The 26,363-nt window shown below is 43.2% G+C and overlaps 1 protein-coding gene across 2 annotated transcripts in view; it reads right to left on the bottom strand.

The window, feature by feature from the left end:
• LOC124174969 (probable serine/threonine-protein kinase DDB_G0267686) overlaps positions 1-24,179 on the bottom strand; it is a 71,457-nt gene extending 47,278 nt beyond the window's left edge. For both annotated transcript variants that reach the window (XM_046554715.1, XM_046554716.1), the window contains exon 1: positions 22,092-24,179. In XM_046554715.1, the coding sequence (XP_046410671.1) occupies positions 22,092-22,496 (405 nt within the window). In that variant the 5' untranslated portion in view covers positions 22,497-24,179. The remainder of the gene's footprint in view (positions 1-22,091) is intronic.
• Between the last annotated feature and the right edge of the window lie 2,184 nt (positions 24,180-26,363).

Raw genomic sequence — 26,363 nt, 5'->3', positions numbered from 1 at the left:
CTGGCAGCGTCCTGAGCTCGAAGAAATATAAATCTGCCGACTTTGAACATATATAAAGTATTTAAAATACTGGCGAGTTGCCGACGAGAGAGACCGCAATATTATCGTCACAACTACGCCCGTATCCTGTCCTTGGGATTTTGTTCTGCACGATAAATCTGTGATCAACGTGATCGACCTGACCTTCTTCCTCGCCGAGCGCTAACATACATTTGATTATACATCGTATAGTTAATTCTCCAGCCAAATATTACTTATTATTACAGTGAATGTTTTTTGGAACAAGCGACTCGAGCTAGTCGAGGTGACCCTACCTCCTCCCTTTTGATCGATATTCATTATCGATGTGAGAATGTATATATATATATATATATATATGTATACTTGTGACATACATGTCGCACTTCGGATCAAGCGGGCCAATCTTTCGAATAACCATCGGCTATTTTGGCCTAGAGGGGGTATTTTGTACTACTATTGTATGTTATACGTTGTATCTACGCTTCTACGATGTACCGACGAATAGCATATAATTTTCGAAAACTCGTCGTCGGCTGTAGTGAAATCTATGAGAGTAGACCCGATCATTGCGCAAGGACACAAGTACGGTGTACCCACGTGAATACATAAATGCGGTGTATAAGTAGGTGTGTATTATATATAGGTCAGGAAACGAGATTGGTATCTGCGCATGGAGCACCGTTGCGCCGGCTGACTTTCTAACGTGGCTGCAGCAGCCACGCGCAGTCCCGTGACTCGATTACACCTTCGGGAACAAAGAGCTTCGTGCAGAAAAAATCAACGTTTTGCGCCGTAGATGTCTTGGGCGTTTCCTCGCTGGTAACGCACTCACCGTCGGTTCACAGCGTTTCGATACGCGTAATGTTTACCTCCTCTAATCCTATTGGGGACGAAATCGGGGAAAATGCGCAAGCCGACGATTCGCATGAACTTTCCGAGAATCTCACAATTATGGCAATCGCGTTCCTTCGCGTCGAATTTTTTCACGCATTTTCACATGCCGTTGTCCAGTTGCCATATGCTGCTGGGTTTTACTGATACTTGTGGTAAAAAGGCAAGGATGTAGGTATAAGGGTGAAGCTGGTGGAGACTGTAATGTTGAAAGTGAAAAAAAATTTCATTTGTTTCTTTTCAATTGCGTTAAAAAGTTTGGTAAAATGAGAAATTGTTTCACTGTCAACCTTATACCCTGCATCAAGTTAGGTACCTACATGACAGGAAGATGTAAGCCTAATTGTGCAGCATTGTAGGTACCTACATGTATAGGGAAAGCAAAAAGTGTGCACCATTTGCTGTAAATATTTTACCTAGGTAATTCAAGGATGAAATACTTGAATTTAGGTATACAAGTGGCCTAGGCTACATGAGCAGAAATTTTTCAGTACCGGAGATGCACGGTCTCTCTACTTTCTTGCAAACCAAATGGCCAGCGCTGCAAAACGCCTGTAGACCCGAAGACGCGTACCTACCGCAGCGGCAGTAAGACGAAAAATGTTTCAGGTCTACGCTGCGCGCGAAAAGAGTTATCAAACTGAAATACGTTTCGACAGGCGGGATGCTGCCTGTACGCTTGTACGCGCTAGGACTCGTGCACGGTGCATATCGGTCTACATGTACATGCATCACGCATTGGCATACAAGTGTGTTTGACAATTTCCATCGTAGGTACGTGTCCGCATCGTTATATCCACACATTATAAAAGTACATGCAATATACGTATACATATGCTTATATGCGTACATATATCATGTATAGGCGCATGTAGTATTGCATGCATTTGCAGGTGTACGAGCGCGCTTGATTATATATTAGCTCGTATAAGGTGTAGTGCCCGGCATATAACGGCGGTAAACAAGTCGCGCGTTGCCGAAGCACGAGTCCCCTGCATTCGACTTCTTAGAGATTAGAGTGTTTATTATATCCGTGTGGAGTTGATGCTGAGCGTGGTAGGGAGGAGGTTTTTCTTATTTGCACGGATTAGTCCGCATCGCATGCGTTGCGTCAGCGCAACTTTATCATACATAACGCGCGCATGTTGCATGTAGGTACTCTACGTTGGTACCAAAAACAATATATTTATATCATGTATGTTCAACATGTTTTCAAAACTTCCAAATTTAATGCCACAAGACCGTATGTCGGGCGGATACGATTTTTTTCCACTAACAAGTTTCATTTAAGGAATAAATGAAAAAGTATGGCGAGAGGTTGTGACCAGCGTTAAAAAAAAAAAAAGGAATCTCTTCTTCTCAAACAGCCATCGAAATCTATGAAACGGAAGAATAAATTGAAAATCACAGTGTTTCCGAAAATTCGAAAAGGAACATCAACGTCATGTTATTTTCAATATTTCTGAACAAATTTTCGTCCTTGCAGCCTAAATACCAGAAACGAAAAACTTATCCGACCTTTTGCCGTTACAAAAAGAAAGAGGTCATTATACAATGGTGCCTATAACCATATGCCGTTAAACACACAGGATACACAGGGATCGAGTTTTTCCAACTTTTCCTACATACCTGTAACGTAGAATTGATTCTTACTCAAAATGAGATAAGATCATAGATTCGTACCGAGGAGCAATATACAGGAGCAATATATGAGTCACTTGATGTGCTGAGGATGAGAGGAAATTACCTGACACGGAGTCACGCGCACAATTCATAGCGCCATATACGTATCAACGGTATTGGCAGTGGAGGTAATCACGTCAGAGTGGTATTGATTTCGACGGGACCCGTAACTTATCCGATTGGATAAAGGGGTACTACTAACTAGGCTCCTCCTATTCTCGACACATCAAGTGACTCACCCTGTATGTGCGGATGGGTGAGAAAACGGTTAGAAATGAGCTCTGTAATTTTAGCACTAGTATGCGAGACGACACGATTGTCACCAATTGACCAATTTTTAGAGTGATCGGTATGAAATCGGTCGCTTCGTGAAGTCCCCGAAACCAATGTGTTGTACACTTCGAACTTGGAACAGTGACAAAAAAAAAGTGCAACGAAGGAAATTTCTTTTTTTTCAAAACCCATGAGCGATCAGATCCGGGGTAATCAGGATTGAACGCCAATAGATACTAAGCTCTCACTTACTACAATTCTCCGTCGTGGGTTCACAAGTTTACATGGGGTGTTAGGGTTGCGTGCAAGGTATAGTCTCTGATATACCGAGAGTTTCTCTTGAAAGTACCAAATCCGCGCCACGCGTCACCGCCAACGCCGACACACGGCCAACTTTTACGTAGGCCGAGCGTGGCGGACAAATGCTGCGACGTGAACTTGAGCGTATGCGATGCTGACGGTGACGCGTGGCGCGGAGTTGGCACTCTCAAGTGAGACTCTCGGTATACTCTACCTGGAACATGCACCGCTTATGCTTCACCGCAGAGGCGAGCGTTCCGAGAGAGACAGCAACTGTTAGGGTCCACATGGTGATTTTGTATCTTTCTGATTCGCTGCGCAACAAAGTACAGAAGTATCAATAAATGAGTCAAATACTCGATGATTTGTCAAATATTATATACGCACGAGTTACGCCATAATCTTCGGAGAAATGATATACAGTTGGAGTTCAATCAATACTTGTATTCCATGTTATCTGTAACGCTTACCAAGCCGTACTTCGATCTAGCGTGCTTTTCATTCCATGAATTTGAGACAAGGATTTATATTTGTAGGTGACTGTAGATTGAGAGTGGGGATAACTCAAGGCCACGCCAAAACGGCACGCTCAGGATGGGCTTTTGCACGTTCCGTTTAGTGTATATATATATATATCACAGTCATAGACTTAAAGGATAGATATAGACTGAGCGCACCCATAAGAGGCACCGAAGCTAACATTCACAGGCAAAAGATATACCGGGAGTAAATCCTCTCTCTTGCCAATCGGCGTTACGGTGGGAGTCAAGGAAGCAGTGGAAGTGAAACAGCCACGGGCGCATATAGGCGCATGATTTCTCATCATTCTCCTCTACCGCCTCGATCCCCGCGACAAATATCGTCGTACAGAAAGAGGAGTACTCCCGGCACATTTCTGGCCTTTAAATGCTGGCTTCAAACGGCTTATAAGAGCGCTCACAATCAGTCTGTCTTATAAGTTTATGATTTCAGTGGGTGCAGAGGCCGACGCGCAGAGGATATCGCCACGCAAGCCTACTCGCTACTTCCGTGCACGCGTACAGTCACACGTATGGAACAATTGCACATACCGCAGGGTCTTTGAAAACAGCGTTACCAAACTGTGAACGACACTAAGGGATGTCGAGACAGAATTCTTGATAAGCAATCCATGGTCGCGAGAGACCCCTCTTCGTCCGTACAGGCCGTCAGAAGTCTGTCGCTAACAGATACCGGCAGGTATGGGCGCCGCAGCCACGCGATCCAGTACATTCTCTTCGAATTCTGCCGTGCGCGCACGTCTACTCACACCACAATTTCGTTTGTTTGATTGTTCTGCAAGCAATGACGCGCAGCTTGTATCCTCGAATTATATTATGCCCTTCATTATATCGAATAAATATCGGCGAGCTGCTCGAAATTGTAATTCACTATATTTGCGAGTATAAGACGTCACCGACCGAATAACACGTGGTCTGATGTCACGTGAGTTGCCTTACAGCATGCGACAGTTCGCAACCCCTTTGAAGGCCTGCGTCACGGAGATGGGGGCGGCGCTGCGTATCAAAAATTCATTGTCCTCGGAACCCCTCAAACTTCTCAAGGTTCGATAGCACCATTCCGAAACAACCTTTAGACGGTATACCAGCCCGCAGTGATTTTGAGATGGTTCATCCGCTGGACCCAGTTCGTTACGTTCGCAATGGCGAAACAGCCCACAGCGGCACCGTTGCCCGACCGCGAAACAGACCGCATATTCGTGAACAAAACATACCCCAACAATCCAAAATTCAAATGGGTGCCAACGTAACCAACAACGTGCCAAAAAATTACCCGCTTCAGAGTCACTGCGGGCCTGTTGAACCTCCATCAGTTTAAACATCTGCGTGACTTATATTTGTGCACCGTTAATGCATGCATACCATTGACAACGATCGTAGACGTGTTCGCGCGGCGGAGGTGTAGTGGGAATGGGATGGACGGAATTAAAGAGCGGCGGAGCGAGAGGTGAGATTCACCAAGTACAATTGCATTATAGCGTGAGGATTCTCAGCGTATCGAACCATTCGCATTAACGGTGGAGACCAACTCACAACGCCCAGGCGTGCGGTGCCTATAATCGCTGTACAATTGGGCCATCGTTGGCCCGCTGGCTCCGCCGCCTACTGACATGACGGCCGGGCGTTACAAGCGTAGGTATAGTTGCGCCAACGCTCGACTACCACACCGTCGACATTTTATGCTGGCCCATCGCTGTATCGTTGGCAGAATTGTGGCAAAGCAACGGTTGGGCCATACCGGCAATATGTACAGTTAGCCACGTTTCGAGGCTGCATTACCACCGGACTAACGTTGGACCAGCATTGTTTCGGTTTCGATTTTACTCCATACTAACTATCCTTGCGCCGACATTTGGCCGGCCTCAGATCAACGCTGTACCTACTAACAATGTCTGCAAAAAAAAAACTCGCAACAAATTCATAAAACCCGCGAGCCAGTGTATCGGGCGGGAATATCGGGTATCAAGCTTCGCGGGCGCGTTATCATTTTTACCGTTGGGTCAGAGTTGCTGATATAGGGACTCGGCGAAACCATGACGACGATAGTTGGATTAGTCTTGCACATCCGAGTCACCGGAGATTCCCAGATTTCGCCCGCTCGATCGCGAAAGATGTTTCAACTCGAGGGCTAGCTTGTCAGAAGTTGCCGCGTGCCTTTTCCCCCCACCCTCTCGCGTCACCAACACCACCGCCGCCTGCTTCTCTTCTCTTCCTCGTCGCTCTCGTTCCTCTCGTTCTATCCCTTTCACGCTCACCTATCCATCTGTCCATCTCTGTCGTCCTTACACTCTCCCTGTGTCGTCCTCCCTCTCCTCTCTCTCCTTCACCAATTCTATCTCGGAAATTACTCGGTCCCGGAGTCCCGTTAGACCGCGCGCAGCCCGGGGGCGAACCTTGAGCACGCGCCGCGCGACCTCTGCGGACCTATCCTATAAGCCTGCCCGCCCGTCGCGGACTACTGTATCATATATATATATATATATGATAGATATATATATGTATGACCACTATTAATAAGATTGTAAACTTCTCAAACTTGCCCGAGGCCACGGTTATACTGAACAATTCCAAATACGAACCGGGTGCCTGTACATTCGCGCGCCCATAATTATTTCTTACACCTGGAAATGCTTCGTTTGTTTGCTAAACGTATACAACCCGTACATTAGAAGCAAACTCCATGATCCGTGCACTTACACTTAAACTATTTTTTGTTGCCAAATTTGTCCGTACGGAGACAATGTTTTATTGGAAATATCAAAATCAGTCGTATATTGGTGTGGGGTATACAAGAAAACACGATTGAATAAGATATACTTGTACCAACGTACGAAATCTCTATACAGATTTTCTAAGCTTCGTGAAATAATACCTACTTCTTTCCTGATAACGTGATGTCGTACAACTCTCACACTAGCGCGCACGCACGCATAAACTCATTCCTAACTTTCAGTTAGTACATACTAAGTCACACGCTAATGGTTGACGCGTGACCGGCTTGCACTCATGCAATCTACAACCCTTCTGTCATCCAGTTTGACATGCTGGAAAGTAAATACCCGACATCAAGGTTTGCATCCCAACTTCAGTTTCATCTCTCTCGCGCCGGCCTCTATTCGTTTCCTACTTCATTTATTTGCAGAAGACCTGAGCACCCGTTTATTATCAAAATAATTGAGCGTCCTCCGACAGATGCAAATGTAATAATTCATACACACGCGGAGAAAAGATTTATCACAATTCAATGAATTTTCATATTTGAGGGATATTTATTCGAAAGAAAGTAATTTTTGTTTCTTCGAAATAAATGCTCTTTCCTTTCAAAGAACTATTTCACTCCGTTTAAACGCATCGGTCTATTTCTTAAAAATAGACGCGTTGAGTTTATGAAGTTCATTTCTTCTTTCTTTCGATGAATGTTTCCTTGTGAAGATTTGCAATTAGTAAACTTTTATGTTCATTTTGAATCTGAAATATTTTGTAAATAGATGCGCATACGCTTATTCTTTTTAATAACTTTTTTACTCGCAAGTACCTATAGCCAGAATGTCAATTGCCGCCGTATATTGCAAGCTGTTGACAGGCGATTCGGGACCAGGTATAAAACGCATTTATACGATTTTTCAAAAAGATTGTACAGTGATCTGAGAAAAGAAGAAAGATGGCAGATTTATGAAAATGCGTACAAAAGGACGCTTATTAGCTCCGGTAATGTGATCAGTAACACGGTATTGTATGGTGTACTGTTGAATAAATCCGGTAATTGATATTCTTAACTGCACCAAGAACAATTTGTTTACAGGTATAATTTGTACAGTAAAAACGTGGCCGTGAAGTTACAGCAGAAATTATCACGTTCAAATTTTGACTCAACGTTTATTCTGATGAAATGAATGTTTATTTATTCGATTTAAATGAAGTAATTATTAAATCATAATGCTTGAATAAGTTGTGGTATTTACAACAAATAAGTTACTTTACACATTGGAAACAAGAAACTGCTCGTCAGAGACAAATAGATTGCTTGCTGGATTTGAATAAATGCCAGGATTTATTACAGCTATTTAATCAATTCAAATTACATTCTTCATTCAAAATGAATAAATTTGCTAATTGAAACTTATATTGAGATTTCAATATAAATATGCACCGTACTATAGGTTCGTACAACGAGGAAACAAATACTTATTTGACAGTAAATAAAATATATTTAATTCAAATCAATTTTTACTCTGCGTGCAGTTAACTTCAACGCTAAGTTATTTACTAAATGAGCCTACCGTCATCAATGGCACATTTCTTTGGGGTTGTTTGATGTTGCAGTAAATCAACACACCGGAAATTGCATGTAGAATCGAGCATTTTTCAATTACAATATTTGTAAAATTATTTGCAATCATTGGAAAATGATTTTACTGGGCAAATCTTATTATTCTGCGAACGCAATAGCTTTTCTCGTATTACTGTATCAAATTTGTTCTTTAAAACGACAAATCTTTTTGCTTCACGTAGAAAATATTTTGATAACGATTAAAACTTATATCGCCATATTTTTTCCCCATAAGCTTTAACATTTCCTCTTTTAGAATCCGTGAAGAAAATAAAAATTACATATCTCTTTCGTGCATAACAAAACATATTTCGTTTCCGATAATGCTTAACTGCTTGTTACACTGCGAACTGGAATAATCACAGGTAGGTAAGGGTAAGAGATGTAAACTGATTTTTAATCACCCAACCGGCTTGTCAGCAATTGATCTCAGAGTAAATCAAAATCCGTATACGAAATACGGTGAACAATCGCATGCGCCCGGTAGGAGCGACCGGCTGCAACCACTCGTGATTAAAAATCACCCATAACCAGCCCTCTGCATTTTGCGAAACCATACCCGCACCATACATGTACACAAGTACTAAAATCTACACGTAAACATGCGGAAATTGATTCAGCGACAACTAATTTTTCTCTACTGCCAACGTAATCGACTAAGGAGAAAAACTAGCTGTCGCAGAATCAATTTCCGCATGTGTACGTTGTGAACCTTTACGCTGAATAATTCGGATCTGATCAGCTCACGTATAGGTATGTAAATAGGTATTATAGCTGCATAGGTATAAGTATAAAAAATGTGTGTGTGTGTGTGTGTGTGTGTGTGTGTGTGTGTGTGTGTGTGTGTGTGTGTTGTATATGTATACGATGTTATAACGACGTTATAAATACATTATATATACATACATATATACATATAAATACGCACACACACACGCACACACAGGCACACACGTATATAACGTCGGTTGGCTTGCTTCTCACGTAGGTGTACCGATCGTTGACAATATGGCACACGTACATGCGTATATACACGCGTATTCTCATCAACGTTGCGTACTCGGATCGTGGAGCAAAATTTAAAAACGGACCACCTTCCGTCCATATACGAAGGAAACCATTAAATCGTCTCTCATTGATATGGATGGCGCGGCTTCGCTTCACAGTTATTACAGCAGATGTACCAACGCTTTACAATTCGACAACGAAGCTGGCCGGCAATGTTAATGCGCTCGTATGTACGTATAATATCTATGGTACTGATCCCACGCGTGTACCGCAACCCCTATACGAATAATTAAAATACAAGGTATACACGAGTCATGGACGTGTATCTACGTAGGGCTGGACTAAATATAGGTATTCCATTATGCTATGCATATACACATGATGCATCGGAACACACACACACACACACACACACACACACACACACACACACACACACACACACACACACACACACACACACACACACACACACACACACACACACACACACACACACACACACACACACACACACGCACGCACACACACACGCACGCACACACACGCACGCACACACACACACGCACGCACGCACGCGCTCACACACACACACACACACACACACACATATATATGCACCGCTAGCAATGTGCGAAGGTTTATCTTATACCGCCGGCAATGTGCGAAGGTTTTTTTCTCACACCTCTAGCAGTGCGCGAAAGTTTTTCCCGCACATGTGTATAAAAGACTACTTTCGGTGCTTGTAAATGGTGCATAAAAATGGACTTTCCATGCAGGTGTTGCATGGAAAATATTTACTTCATCGTCTGTGACCGCACGTCTAGTTGATTCGACAACTTTTTTCTCTCAGTGCAGGAAAGGATTGCAATCATGATTTTTTTTCAATCGTTTCCCGTACATATAAAGAAGAGTCGAGATCTTCCGAACATTGGTATCAAAATCATAAGGATCCTATTCTTGTCCCATTCTAAGAATTTCAGGATATTCTCCCAAATGTCTACTTTTTGATGCAAAAAATTTAACCAAGTAATTTTTCCAAAATGTTTTTTGCCATTTCCTCAGGCAGTGTCTTAAGCCTACACTGGTACACATCCTCGGGGCACCCACTAATGGTGAACTGGGGTATCTCACTCATTTGTTTTTTAACTGTTGTAGAAAGTTTATCGACCCACCAATCTGTTCCATAGACATTGAGGAATAGATCGATGTGTTTATTTTTTTTTAGTTTTGATTGCTGTGAAGCGGTGGTAAGTAGAACTAAAGCCGTCAAAATGCTTGAAAAGTCGAAAAAAGCATTCTTGACGATGAAAGCGCGGAGGTAACCAGTTACCTCGAAGTACCAGTGTAGGGTTAAATTGGCTTTGAAATTCGGCAAGATCAGCGTTTTTACACAGTAAACACATCACGTGAAATTTTTCTCCCGGGAGCAGAAATTGATGAAATCTCGAAGACAATTGAAGGTTCGATGAGAAAGCGTAATAAAATTGATCCGCGTGTTTCACGGCAGCGGTAGGGCCCAGAAGCTTAAAAATTGGAGGATTTTTATATCTTACAACCGGTGTACACTGTAAAATAACTAAATTGCACAACGAAATCGGAGTTTTTACTCTGAAAAGCTGGCTGGAAGTTGGAAGATCACTAATCAGCTATATTGCATGTGCAATCTGTGGAGTATTCACATAGCTTCTGCATAGTCGTCATAAGGATAAAAAATTATTAGGAGAAATAATAATTAAACAAGTTCGATGGATGACCACGTATGTAGGTACGTAATAGGTATGATGTATACCTAATATACGCCCCTTCGTCCTTGATGCGATACATTGTTGTACGTAACAGGTACATACATGGTATATATCTAGACACCGCGCATCCATACTGTGAACACACACACTTGTATATATGTATCTATGTACAGGCGCAAAAAGTAATTTCCTGTTCGAGTAAAATGTCAACTCATTAGTCGAAAAGCGCTCAGCGTGTTTCTTTTTCATTTTTCATTATAGTGCTAGGAAGACGATAAAAGTCGAACACCAGCAGCATCATACTATAATGGCGTGTTATTCGAAAATTGAGTATACCTATGGCAGAAATGCGGAATGATGATTGAGATAAGAGGTGACATATTTTGAGGGGGGCACAGCGTAAAATGAACGAAATTTCTATGTAGTCTGACATGTGTGTAATACCTTCGGACATTTCGCCATTACTTTGTGCTCTTAAATGAAATGATATTATATTTATATATACCGTGATGAGTTTTCTATGGACCCGGACACTCCGCATATTCTAGCAGGCCCATCACTGCAGGCACACGCGACCTGCGTGAGTCTCACGATCACGCTTCGAGAGGATATATGCTGCAATGCAGTTGGAGTGCCACGGGCAGCTCGCAATCAGGTGCGCGGTATGCGCCCGTGCAGGTTGGCCTGTTGCAGGATGCAGAATTTCCAAGTTGGCCGAAAACTTGGGGTAAATACGTTCTTATACAGGGACTCCGTTCTCTAACTGACGCTCATTCCAGAAACAATGCCGATCACCTACGACACAGGAAGGTTCTTGCCATTCGGGGATTATGCCAAGGAAAGACGTCTGTTTCACTTCTTTCACAACGAGCGTTGCGGGAATACTACGGTGTCATGGAATTTTATACGAAAGTTATCCCTTACCTAGTCAATCATGACACATTATACATCATACATCATCGTACATAGTATTAAAGTTCGAAACCTCGGATGTTCGGATGTTCGGATGTTCAGAAAGTGACGTCGCACAAAAATTTTTCACTCTTGACGTCATCGATCCATAGTAATCGTCGACGACGAAAATCAGCTAGCCGTATTCCTCAGTCTGGAAACAACCGCGCAGTAGAGAGGACGTATGAGAATCGCGCTCCGCAGATTTCGAGTACCAGGTTCTTTACCTCCTGAATCCTGCGTTCCAGGTCCGCTACCTGGTGAAACTTGACTTCCAGGACAAGCGCTCCGTCTCAGCTACCTAATAAAACTCGACCTCCAGGACTCACGCTCTGCAGTTTTGGCTGTCCAGGTCCTTTACCTTATGGATTTCGACCTCCAGGACTAGCGCTCCGTAGTTACGTTTTGTTGAAATTGTTGTTGTACATTCAATATCCACTAACAACGTTATTAACTGGACGTAGAGAATCACTGTGTAAATTATTGTATATGTATATCACGATATATGTATACGAGCAGAATTATCAGGTAGTAGTTATGTTTTAACATTCTACGAATGTACGCTAAACAAATGACAGTAAGGCTTCATCCGAACGAGCAAAAAAATCAGCTGTACTAGGCATCCCAACGTTATAGCAGCTTACTCAACTGAGTTAATGATCGTACGTTGAAGTGGAAGTGAAAAAAACTGAGATAACGATTGTAGTGAGCGCATCAGCACATCTTGAATTGTGTGTTTGCACATATGTTGTGATAATGTATTGATTGAAATTTATTACCCATTAAACGATCCTCAAGCAGCGCGGGTGTGAGGTATCTGGTAGATCTTGCATCATCTGGTAAAACACTGACAACGAGTAAGCGAGCGCAGCGAGCGCACGAGCACAAAAACCAGCTACAGTAAGTAGGCATCCGACCCCGAGCGTTTAGCGAGCGAGGGTAAAGCCTAAAAGCTAGTAACCAATTACCCTTTGAAAAGTTTTGCTATTTAATTCTTGGTACATTTATTTTTATTGAACTACTTTGGCTTATAAAACATGTCATATACGCCAACGCGCTGCAATTGTGTCGTCAACTTTACAAGATGTATCACACACATTGTCCGGTTTGTGTAAAATTAATTTTTTTTTTTCCAATCTACGAATTGTTTTCTCGGCGGTGCGTGAGCTAGTCCCGTCACAAGATATATACCTATGTGCGACTTGTGCGTATACATAGGTAACCAGCTGTATCATAGGTATTACGTGTATGCATCGCATGTATAAAATTTTATTACGGCGGCAACGCGTATGACGTATTGTGTACAGATATAATAATTGGGATGGATACGCATGGATTGAAGAATGGTATACCTGTGTATAAGTGGTCATTGTGCACGCGGATGATTACGTTATTAAAGTGATTATATCGCGTAATGGCGTCCACGTTTCGGGCCACTCGACCCGCACGGGTAATTGCAGCCAGTCGCCTATAGACGGCTTATCCGTTTTAGCTCTCGTGGGTGCGCACTTTCGTTTGCCACTAACGTTTCACGCTCGGCGACCCGCGTCATATTCGTTTCCTGCCTTACGTTTGCACCGTAAATGTAGGTAGTACGCGTCCTTCTCCGCTAGCCTACCAGGGTTCTCGTTCCTCGTTCTCCTCCCCTCGGCCGCGACGACGTCGCGACGCCTTCTACATCTCCACTACCGTACAGTCACCGTGACGATACCGGCAAATAATTGTTCAAGTCCAGAATGATACGGTACACCCTCGGCTTATGTACAATACGTTCAGGTATGAATGCATACACGAGGGTATTTCGGAAAAAAAAATAATTCATCATTTTTCATTGTGGGACCCCGTTAAAAGTTTGTTTGTTTATGTTGAGAAAAAGATTTTGTCAAAAGACGAGCGCTCTAACTGACGTGAAAGATTGGGCTCATTCGATTTTTCACTGTTTTCACGTTTCTTTTTCAATCTGCGAAGAAACACGTTGTGGCACTTCAATTATTATTCCTTCTCTGACATTTATAATCAACCCAAAGATCACGATCCATAAACGCAACGACATATCAACCGGGAATCTTATACTCTTAAATTAAAAGTTCATATTGAATTATAACTATTTCATGAGATTGAACTAATAATGAAAAGGTCGTTAGATACACTTCTCAAACATATTATCAACTGGAGATTTAATATTACAAGTGTGGGTCTTCTTTGTTGCGTAAATTGATATTATGATTGATGTGAGCAATAATGTAAAAAAAATCTTATTCAGGATACTTTGCAAATTCATAAAAAAAAAAAAAAATACCTATAAAAGTGAAAAATCAACTGAGCGCGATCTTCCACATAACGTAGAACGCTCATCTTTTTGCCGCAATCTTACATTTAAACTATGCAAACTTTTTAGAGGGTGCCGTGATGAAAGATCGCAAATTATTTAATTCTGCAACACCCTGGTATACACATATACATATACGAATCATATACCAACGGGATTACTCCTGTATTTATATATTTTAAATGAACTGTGCAGCGGTAAGCTATACCTACAAGAGTTGATCGATGCCCCGAATGTATTCTGTAAATCGCCCTAGAAAGCACTGGATGTTGCGCTATAATTTCGATCAATGCTCCGTATGGCGTTGTCGACAATTATAGTAGTTGCAAAAAATTTTTCCCCTTGCAGTTTTGTGGTGGAAGAATCGCGTCAACAATGAGACATGGCCGATTACTTCCGCAATATAAACCGAATATTGACATTTTTCTTGTGACGTGATGTCGGCAAACACATTGAATGGCATATCGCGTTATCCATATTCCATACGATAACTGCGATACACATAGATCGATACAGATCAGGTTTTTAAAAAACTACATATTGTCTTGTTATTCCCCTCTCTGTCGCGCATTAATTTCGTCGTAGCTGCATTATACTCGGCAGTGCTATGCATATAGTCGACAAAGCGTGCGCTTGGATGGATAATATTGCCAACAATAAGCTCCCTGCGTAGCGGGCTACAATAACTCTTTTCCACTCTCGGCATTTAATGGTTGTCCGTCTATTTATCCTCGAGGAAGAGGAAGCGGTTGATGGGCAGATAGGTCGAGCGTTTTGTGACTAATTTAAAGATTAAATTGTCCGTAACATTGGTTTCATGTATTCGGCCCGACCATCCGAGTGGCGGAGAGGGGGCGTCGTGACGTCGCAAACGAGCTTCAGTGCTTCAGTGATATGCCTGCAAAGACCGATTATGTGAACCACACAGGTATATGACTCCGATCAGATTGAAATAGGAGCGCAGCAATTGAGCATGCGTACCGTCGTCCGCATGTATGCAAACTTTTCCGCAAATCATTCTCGATCGCAAGTTAGGCGGCGGCTGATAATCGCGTTATACGTATAAAGAATTTACCACCGCGTCGATACTTTGTTTGTGTAATTCCGTCTCCTGTAGCGATAATTTTTGATTTCGTTGTCGCGCCTATGCGTGTATAAAACTCGGTGCGGTCGTAGGTACATACCTATAACCTTCGGCGGAGAACATGAAAACGAGATTTTCAAGAAATAAAAGAAGATCGCCAGCACGATACACCTGCACACATTGTACCTTCGTGCGATCTCTCATCCGTGGTGATACCTACGTGCTGACCTTTAAGTCTTTCCGGACGCGGACACTGCCAAAGTCGTTGTGAAAAAGTGGTGGGTCTCTGGAATCTCGGAATATCGAAATCTCAACATCCTGTAAGGCGTTTGTATTCGTTCGCTGATTGGTTCATCGGTTAGGGCTCGGATATTGGCACTGCCGCGCGGACGCATCCTAGTGCATTTATAATATCAACACTAAAACTTGCTGGTCGAGTTTTTTTTTTTTTTTTCCACGCACAAATACCACTGCGGTACACGAGCTATTCTGCAGATATAATACGTTACCGTCGCCTCGATTACAGTCCTCTGATCCTTCCAGCGTACCGAGGCCGCGCTCTACACCCACGGAACCTGCTTCCAAGTGACTCACGGTGGGTTCATACCTGCATCGGTGTGCTTTGGTCATGGAGTTGCAGCTTCAAGTTGATACGGGCCACACGACCGCGCACAGAGCTTACGACACACGATATAGGTATAAAGCCTGCAGCATTATGTCCGAACTTTTGTGAACGACTAGTCTCTCAGCGCCAGAAGATAGGCAACCGAAGGTAAATGTCAGGTCTGTCTATATCGCCACTTTTTTTAAAAGGTTGTCTTTAAGTACGTACGACCGACAGAGTCCGGGTCAGCTTCACTCAGATTTGCTCTTCCGAAATGGCAGTACCAACATGAAATGTAACTTTGGCTGTCTATATGCTGACGCTGATTGTGAGCAGCGAGTTTCATGGACGACTCCGACATGAAAAGAAACTTATTGTTAAGTACACCCCTATAGTCGGATGAATATCATAGGATTGATCCAGCCGTATCGTGTGGCTGCCACAGCCGCTAGCATACCGTATCGATACTGTGGACACGTACATACGTATATAATACAGTTCGCTATGATTTAATTAAAAGTGGGACAATTTGCCGATTGTATCAAGAACTGCACGTCCAATTTTCCCCGTTATATATTACACTATATCCGAGGTGTGTTAAAAAAGTAATGGGAAATTTTGTCTGTTCGAAATAATTTCATTCATTCGTCTATAACAATATTACCCCCTTAAAAATAATTCCCATTAGGTGTTATACATTTACGCCAGCGCTTTTTTCAATCCCCGAAACACTGCTGGAACTCGTTCTTATTTTGGATAGGTTTTTAGCTCTCTCAGCGATGCGTTTTTAATCTCATCTATGCTTCCAAAACGACGGCCGTTTAAGGTTCTCTTCATTTTTGGGAACAGAAAAAACGTCTGGCAAATATGGAGGCTAAGGCATCGTTGCAGTGTTGTTTTTGGCCAAAAAATCACGAACAAGCAACGAAATTCTTGTAGAAAAATTTATTACAAATTCGCTGATCCGTTTTCACAATTGCCGATCCTACCAATATAAATGTAACCTTTTTGACAGCTGACAATAGACTGAATATACAATATGGCTAACACAGTACAGCAACTTTTCAGACAAGTTTACCAAGGCGACAACGAAAAAATCGTGCGAAGAAGAGTGAAACAAAAAAAAAAAGACAAAGAAAAAGACTGATACAACAGACAAAATTACAAAATTCCCGTCATTTTTTGAACACACCTCGTACGTAATATATTATACTATATATTCGTACGATGATACTCTCACCGTGGTCTATTTGACAACAAAGCATAGCTAAAGCCGTGCCACCGATACGCTACGAGTGGTATAATATAACAGTTTATAGGACGTATATGTACCTACACTTGTGGCAACGTTGTACAGGTATTATCAGGGTGAGCGTACAACGTGTCCGTTGTCAGTGATATTTATGTAGAATGCTGCGGCACTTTTGATTTGAAAAATAAAAAATAAAATAAACAATAATAAATAATGTACTGGATTATACAGGAAAAGATCAACTGCTTTTTTCGAAATGTTAGCAACGCAGTACTGTGAAATTTTGGTTCCTACAGAACTGCTTTAATAATTATTAGAATACGCATACGGATATGGTTATGGGGCGTATTGCTTTAATATCCATACAGTTGCAGGCTAGAACGTCGATAATGTTTCTTCCAACAAATCGTACATACATGTACAGGTACTGCCTTGATCGTACCAGGATTGGAATCAAATTGGCGGGGATGAGGCACAAAAGTGTTCCAGGGATTCGGATAATTGTTCGTACACGTACATCCATAGGTATACAGGTATGCCCTTGGATCGGACTTTACTACGCACAATCAGCTCATATTTCCATTGTACAAGCTAAACTGCGAATTAGAACGAAGCCGATATTGAACAGTACAGCCGTATCAAGGCACAATTATTGGACAAAGAAATATGTGTAGGACGTATAATCAGTAACTCCGTTTCAGAAGACTCTGGGAAATCCTGGGGTCAGCTTATAAGACAGGTCAACCGTATCAATGCTTCGTCCGGTGTTCTCCCGCACCCTCTTGCGGACCATTTCAACCCGGACATAGTAATCGTAGATTTCCGTCCAGTACCCGATGTAAAGGCTAGTGAGCATGTGAACATGATTGTAATGAGAAAAGAATATCCCTACTACGTGTGCCACCAGCGTAACCGAATGATGAACTCGTTTTTTTCTTTCTTCCCCTCTTTTCACGTATAAACGCTACTTTCTGTCATTATTCCCTTTTTGTTATTTCATATTTGGAAAGGTCGCTTCTAGATTAAATCGTTACCTATACAGCATGGGTTTCGAACTATTCAATAATGTGAAAATCAAGCGTTGCACAGTTCGTTCCGTAATAACAAAAAACAATCAGGTTTACTAATCATTACCACACAGTTAGTCGTACTGTCTTAGAAATACGCTAATCTATGCGCAACATTTGGTTCGAATAGCAGCTTCATCCAAAATTTGACAGGCTGAAGAATTTTTAAGTGTTATTCAGAAAAGTTGATATTCGGAAAACGACTATTCCCTAAAAGACCCAGTGTTCACGCGGAGGTTTAATTAATAATTTTATTCACCTTTCGTTACATGTTGCAAGGGGCTACAAGAAAATACAGGTGATTTGCAAAATCTCAAGTTTGCCAGTCCGTTACTTTTCTGATACATGTTAACGCGCGGTTAGTAGAATCACTATTAGTGACAATCAAGTCGGATGAGATTCACATAGGTAGTCTTTGGGAGAAAACAAAAATAACGAGCCGAGAGCGAAGATAGGCGTGCGTTCATAAGTTTGGAAGATCTAGCAAATAAATTTAAAATGACAAGCTCCAATAAAGCAGCAAACGGAAAAATGAAATTGACGCGCATGCGATCCTTCATCGGGATTTGAACACGAACCATAAAATTTCCACGGTTGAGATTTTTCTTATTTCGTTGACCTTTATTGCCTTTTCTAAACTTGTCCGATCGATACTTTGAAATACGAATTTACAGATTTACTTGCACATTCCAAACTAAATAAACTCCCACCTTGGCTTTAGATTCAAAATTTTTGTCATTGAAAAAAAAAGCATAGTGCAAATTGCACGAACAGTGCTGATTAATGCAGTTATTTCGCTATAATCGAGCGATTAAGTAGTAGAAGACTTGTTGTTTTGAGTATTAATAACTTGGAAAATAGCATTGTATGCGAAGAAGCCCTATACAACGCGTTAAGAATAGAATAAATTTGAAAATACTTAGGGTCACGGTCGGGTAGAAATGGAATGTCGAAGACCCCGTATATGAAGGTACAATATATGATTCTAGCGTGTATTAATCAGTGGGCTTGACCGAACAAAATCCTCAAGAATCTCGAAAACTGTCTTCTTTGGTCTGCAACGTGCCCGTATAATACACCTGCACCGCATAGAGAATTATATCCAGCATCACGAACGTGTAACTTGACATAGTTTCACGTTTTGTTTCCTTTTCCGCATTTGACCGTTGAAAATCCTCGGTGAATATACATATCGCCAAAATTTGAACCGACGACAACCGTGTACTACTGGTATACATATTTCACATCTACCCCCCGTGTGTGCCGATACACGCGCGTGTATGAATTATGCGATGGTAGAAGCACAACATCGCAATGTTTACAACGAACCCCATTAACTGTATTACCTGGGTTGTGTTCCGGTCCCCGCGGTGTCCCTCAAGCCCGATAATTATACCGCTTTTCCTTGCACCGCAACGCGGTATATAATAACTGGCATGAACCACGCTGTTTACAGGGCAAATATCCTTTGATACGTCGGCGACCGGCACACGCGCGTTCGCGTCCACGCGCTTGCCTGACTGTATATTACAGGTATGTTACACCTCCGAATATACATACTTGCCTAACTACCTACGTCTATACGCGTGTCAGCGTACGCGTGGAAAATTCAAAATTCATCTGCACATTACACGTACCCACACACCTACGTTCGTTTTCTTAGACCTATCTCACTGTCGTTTATAGTCGGACACACATTAGCGTGTCTCATTTTGGATGAGCATTTTTTTTTTTTTTTTATATTTTTTCTCTCCAATCTCACTCAAAACGGAAACTTTTGGTGACCAACTCTATTTTACACGATCAACAATTTTCTCGTGTTATACCTACTTAGGGGGGTGTAATCTCTTACAATTAGCTGAAACTCGGACGTTGTCGGTACTCGCACGTGACTTACACACTGCCAACGTCTAATCGCATATGAATAACGTTTCACAAGAGGTCGGACATGCCTGATCTAATCAACTCGCGAAAACATTTCAAAAAGTTTGCACCGGCTTAGAAAGGGTCAGTGATTTGGCTAGATTGATTGCACGTGGAATGTCCCATACGTAATGCACTTTCCGGAGTTATTCGCCTATGTCAGACAAGCAGGTTTTCGGATATTTTTTCTCGACATTGCATGTAGAACTGCGCCGTCTGCGGCATTTTGGCGTCAGTGATGCATACTCTCTAAATTTAAATCCGTGACAAATCACTGATTCCCAGTTATATAAGTATACCTACCACTGGAAAAAATCAGTGCACACACATTGACAATTCGTTGTCTCTTCACCGGTATTTCACGGATTTGCACAGTATGTACACTGATTTTTTCCAGTGGTATACTTGTAACTGATTCATATTTAGAGAGTAGGTTCTGAACACAGTGAAAAGGTGAACCTTTTTACACTAGGTTGGTCAAAACCGAATACAAAGCCCAATGCTCTTATGGAAAGGTCGTTGCGATCGTGAAGTGAGCGGATCGTATTTCACAATTCACCTCCCCCTATAAGAGTAATAAAACTATTTCAAACTTTCTGAAATGACATTTGTTGCCATTGTCTTTGCACGATATGTGGGCTCAAAGACGTACTATAAAATGACGAGAAATGCCGAAAACACCGAATGTACTTAGGCAATAGGTTCTCACAATCAGTTACGATCAGTTTGAGATTATGGTACGTTTATACTGACACCGGAATCCTGTAATGCGTTCTGTGTTTCTACATCAATTTTTCGAAATTCTCCGAGCCATACATATTTGTTAGTCAGGAATGTTGCAAGCGTACATTATATAACGCAATAGCCGTTTCGCGATCGAGTCAGTAGATGTTATAGGACCGTGACGGGGTAAACGTATACGCGTACACTCGCAATCGAAGAAGGTTTTTACTGTTTGTCATATTTGCCCCGATATTGTCGAAAGAATACATTTATCGGTTAAAATCTAGGGCAAGTTGGAATGTCGCGTTTAGTTTATGTAGCAAAAATTACATAACTGCGACGATAATTGACTGTTGAAAATTCACAGTAATTGACGAACCATTTTGCAATCTTTAGAAAATGATTTTGGTTTGCAGACCTGACGCCGTGAAATCGCGGAATCCATACGATCGCGGCTGTTGATAGTCGGTAACGTGAAGAAATTCATTCGCAGAAACTGAATTGCAGTTCATTCGTAGTCAAAACGAAATCTTTTCCATATGAAATAATGCCGATTTCATAGTTGCAACGAATTCAACCAAAATTATTCATTCGAAAGCCTGTTGCGGCAGCTTCGGTCAGTATCGCCGGAAGTACCTTCCCAGTGCCGGGTCGAATTGTTGACGTTATATCCCAGGTAAATCATCGCACCGAGTCGATAAACGTTTTAGTAAATCTGAACCAGCTACGTTTTCTTGTTTTGCTCAGAAAATATTTTTTATAAGTACACGATAAAATTTCTCATCCAAGCTTCGCAGTGGAAGACACTCCGTTCGTTGAACCTTTTACACATGTATATACCTTTTATACGTGTATATACCGTATTATAGGTAGATGCGGCAAATGTCCCGCGAGTGTTAGAAAGTGATACAACGCCGCGGTTTGGATCAGGTTAAATATGAGGTATACCTAAAGCACTGCACGTTTCCCGAAACTTGGCGACCGCCGTGTTGCAGATACTGATGCCCGCATACATGAGCAGATACAACAATATTCTGCATTAACGTACACATACTACAGATACCGTTGTAGATATAGTGTACGGTGTAAGGCGTACATATAGCGAAGAATAACCACGTTTACTACCGTCGTCAGCTGTTACCGCAGGTACAATAAGATAAGTAGATTGGTTATGTCGTCGCCACAAGTATAACGAAGATGCGGCAGCGTATACCGATGCAACCTATAATATGAATATGCGCAAGGTATAATTAATAACTGTAGCGCGGATGGAGCGAACGGTGTATGTATAACGACCCGTGATAGGTTGGTTGTGCGTAAAATGTTACAATGCGTACAAAGGTGGCGAAGAATCCTCAAAAATACCTGCATCTGTAGCCAGGAGTAATCGATGTAGGTGGTGGCTGTGGCGGTGAGGCTGGCGACCGGTGCAGGGGTCGTGATCTGGGACCACGATCCATCCGTCGCCCCGGCCTGCACCATCGCCAGACCGTCGTCGGGATGTCCCCGGTCGGGCACGATCTGGTCAGCGTGCTGGTAAAGCGACGGTCCTTCTATTATCGCCGTCTGCAGACCTCCGGAGGGATGTATGCCCACGGCTGGATGCGTTATATGCTGGGACCCCGGCCCTTGGGCGGAGGGGGCTGCTACGGCGACGGCGGCAGGCGTAATACAGCAGACGACGCTCGCGTCCATCCGGGGGGGCGGTGGCGAGTCGTAGAACCGCTGCTGTTCCGGCTCTGGATGATCCCAGGCCCCCCGTCGAACCATCCAATCCTCACCAAACAGCGGTATATTTTCAAGCGGACCGAGCGTCGAATCGCCGATATCCTACAAGTCTGTTATTCTTGTCACCTCCCCGCGGTAGTTGATGCCAGATTTTCACGATTACCCACGGAAACGGTGCCCTCCGAGTGTCGGTTCGCTCTCGCCTACCTAGTCGTCCCGCATGCGGCCGCGCTACGCTCAGCGACTACAATATCATAGGTATATACCGCGAGGCTATGGGCCCACCGCGACGAATCACCCGGCGGATTCCAGAGGAAATATGCGCGTATATTCTGCCCGCGGGGATGGAAACCCTTGACCCGGATACAGCGTGTACGTTTGTTTGGATATCGGTTGCACTGAAAACTAAGCGATCGCGACGAATTCACACCGGGCAACAAAGATCGTTTCCAACTAATATACCCGTACGTTCTTACGTCGGGTTCATTAGGTTTTACCACCGCGACACGTTTTCAGTCTCCGCGAACGTGCACGTTTATTACACTTGTACCGTCCCGACACTCGACAACCATCGTCGGCGTCCCCTAATAAACCGAGTGATATCGCGCCGTCGAATCACGGGTTGGCGGGCAATCGGTCCTGTCCGCACGGCTCGTTACTCGCGTCACGTCCCGCACGCATGAATCAGCGTGCGCGTCGACACGCGTTATACTGTGTATCAACGGTGCGGATCGACAAGACCAGAGGAAATTTTTATTCGCTTGCACGGTCAAGCGGCGACGTGTAGTCAATCGGCCGCAGGTACGCCACCGGCGGTATCTATGATACCTGTATTGGTTTCGTATGTCCGCTGCAGGGGTGTGCAGCAGCTGGGCTAGGAAGTGCGTACAAGGTAAAAGGTACGTATACCCGGCTGGACTGAATCAAAGTCTGATCGACGGCATCTCGAGCGGACCGAGCGGATCGATCCACCGGCCACACACCTATTCACTTCTCGAACTTGTTGACACTTCTATAGGGTGAGAGAACACGTGGCCAAGGCGCTGCACCCTCGGTTTACCGGTATTTGGCCACACGAGAGTTTTCGGATGGGACAGCACAGATCACGCGCGTATCATACCCTTATTTCATCCCCGTCCTATGCACAGTCGCGGCTTCTAACACCGCGCCCGCGACTTCCACTTCGGCGTTCACAGCGTGTGCACATACGTTAGTCGTTTCGCGAAATCGTGGACAACAGTTGCGCGCTACAACAACGGCGTGACATTCCGTCGAAACTCCTTTTTCCGCCAAGTAATACGTAACTATACGGACGATGCCCTGCTACTCGACCGGTCCGACCAAACGAGATCAACCGTAGCTTACGGATTACGCGATTCTCGGACAGTCGGTCGACGTAACAATATTCGTACAATAGTCGCCGGGTCTTGGGCAGCACCGCGCGACCACGAGTGCGCTATAACGTGTAGGAGGGCGTATTGTGTTGCGTGCGGTTGCGGAACCTAATGCAAGTATTGTTCACCATTCGGCACGCTACCGCCAAACCCGCCTCCCGTCGCGGGAGCTTAGGCACGCGCAGAAACGACACGCGACCACCAAGGGCTCTCACCCCCTCTCTCGTCGCGGCTGATCGTCGAGCGGTATACGATAGGAGCTCGAACTGTGTATTAACTCCGGCGCGCACGTACATACGTGGGAGCGTCGTCAAGTGTCGTCAAGGCAACGGTTCCGCGGCGACTGCCCGTCCGCCGCCGAGGTTGCCCCGCGGCCGCGGCTGCCACCCCCCCTCCCACCCCTGCCGCCCCTCCCTCGCCCCTTCGCGGCCCCCGCGCCAACCGCCGGCGGTCGGCCATCGACGAGAGGTATCTATCTGATCGCCCGCTCCGCCCCCCGAACGATCCCGGGACCTGCGTATCCGCGATACTTTCCTACAGGTATATGTATGTACATACCTACCTATCTAGTTATGTCCGTGCATCCTATAGGTATGATCTACCTTCGCTACCGCGTAACAACGACGAGGTATAAATTTATTGGGAGTTCAAAGTCGTTAAAAAAAATATTGATTGTCGGAATTCGCTACTTTGTTCGAATGAACATTGGAACGTTTGGCTGCTGATTATTGCTGCTAGTTTCATTCTCGTTGTTTTCCCTGCTACTTGTCATCATGAAGCGCAGTGTCGATTAACGAGAAGGAATCGGTCCAACAAAAAATAGCGTCTCACGGTGTAGTGTTTTTGTAACGGTCGCAAAAAGTTACTCTCGACCCGGATGTGTCGCTTGTGTATCTACTTCTGTATCGAATTTTCCGGTCAGCCATCCTTTCGTGCTTTCGTCTCACAGTTTCGTCACGGTATTGGAAAGTTACTCCCAACGTGCCGGAAGAAGTTTTACTATGAAAACATACAAATCTGCTGACCAAATTTAAGAATCAATTAGAAACCCGAAGCGCATCGAGTCATGAACGGTGAAATACAAAGCGGAGAATTTATAAAATACTGTAAAGCAGAAAATACCCGGTCACTCGCTGAAATATTATCGGCTTACAAATCATCTGTTCACCTCTTCATTCGTCGTGCAGCATGTCCGAAACCACACGTTCGCAAGAGAAAAGATGCGCCGAGGTCCAACTGTCCAAGGTATAATATATACTTATAGGTATAGTATAGAGTCCATGGAAGAGAGCCGGCTTCGATTTGAACGGTTTGTCGAAACTATTCTATACATGGCACTGCATGTGTCCAATACGCGTGGATATGGAAACGATAAAAGTTATCCATTCAGGCTGAATACACATTTTCACAGTTACATTCGGTCAACGTTATCTAAAACAAGGTGATTCAATATATTTTTCTAAATTCTAGGAGTATCAGTCTGAAACATACAGTTACATTGCGTACACGTCTTAATTATAAATGTGTATTCCACGTAATCGTTATATCGGCCGTGAGAGCATTATGTATAAATAGCTGACAGCGTCGACGGCTGGCAGAGATTCTTGCGCGAAACTTACCGGGTGAAAAAGTTCCAAAGATGATTGTTTCATTGTTCGTGACAAGGTCATCGATTGCTTCTCTATAAATATGTAACTTACATTTCATACTTACAGGTATTGTGACATTTTATTTCCTATAAATCTGATGCCGTGTATACTTGAGGATCATTCGGAAACCTGCCGCAACGCAATTGGATCACGCGAAATACCGACGCAATTTCACTTCATTTCCGCAATGAGAATAACGTCAAGGAAACTGCACAGACTGATAGCCTATGTATGCATCGCGCAAACATTTATCATAGCTGGCTCTGTGATTACAACTACTTGTATTTAAATCGTTGTATCGAACCGATACTTTTTCTGACAGTTTTTTTTCTTCTATTTTCCATGAACAGGGTCTAAATATTACGTATACCTTATATTTAAACGTTACGCTCGAGGTATCAAAATAAAAATACCTCCTTACGTTAGACGTATAGATGAGTTGAAATTCGTGAGCGTGTAGATATTACGAACATTTTATATTCGTTGGATGACGGTCAGGGTTGGAATGACGCACATTAAGCAATCAATTTTATTTTCTGTACGACGTTTCGGCAGGCCCCGCATACCATGCCATCGTCAGGTTTCTTTAATATAAATAACAACAGACTGTTATATGACTTACACTTGTTCACCAACTGCCACGCTAAGAATATTGCACAGCTAGGTAATGATTCATCTCTATTGCGTCAAATTACTTTATAGCGTTTTTAAATTTCATAATGTACATAAATGCCAACGTTTAATGATTTATATTATTGTTTAAAATAATATGGAAGATTAAATTATTTAACACTTACATAAATCGACATTCCTTAACGCTTGCGATGTTAATTGCATGGTGTTCGAGAAGGAAGCTAATACCGACC

Source organism: Neodiprion fabricii, chromosome 2 (genome assembly GCF_021155785.1).
Source record: "Neodiprion fabricii isolate iyNeoFabr1 chromosome 2, iyNeoFabr1.1, whole genome shotgun sequence".
Taxonomy (NCBI): domain Eukaryota; kingdom Metazoa; phylum Arthropoda; class Insecta; order Hymenoptera; family Diprionidae; genus Neodiprion; species Neodiprion fabricii.
Note: the sequence above shows the minus strand (reverse complement) of the source record. Positions and strands in the feature narration are given on the sequence as shown.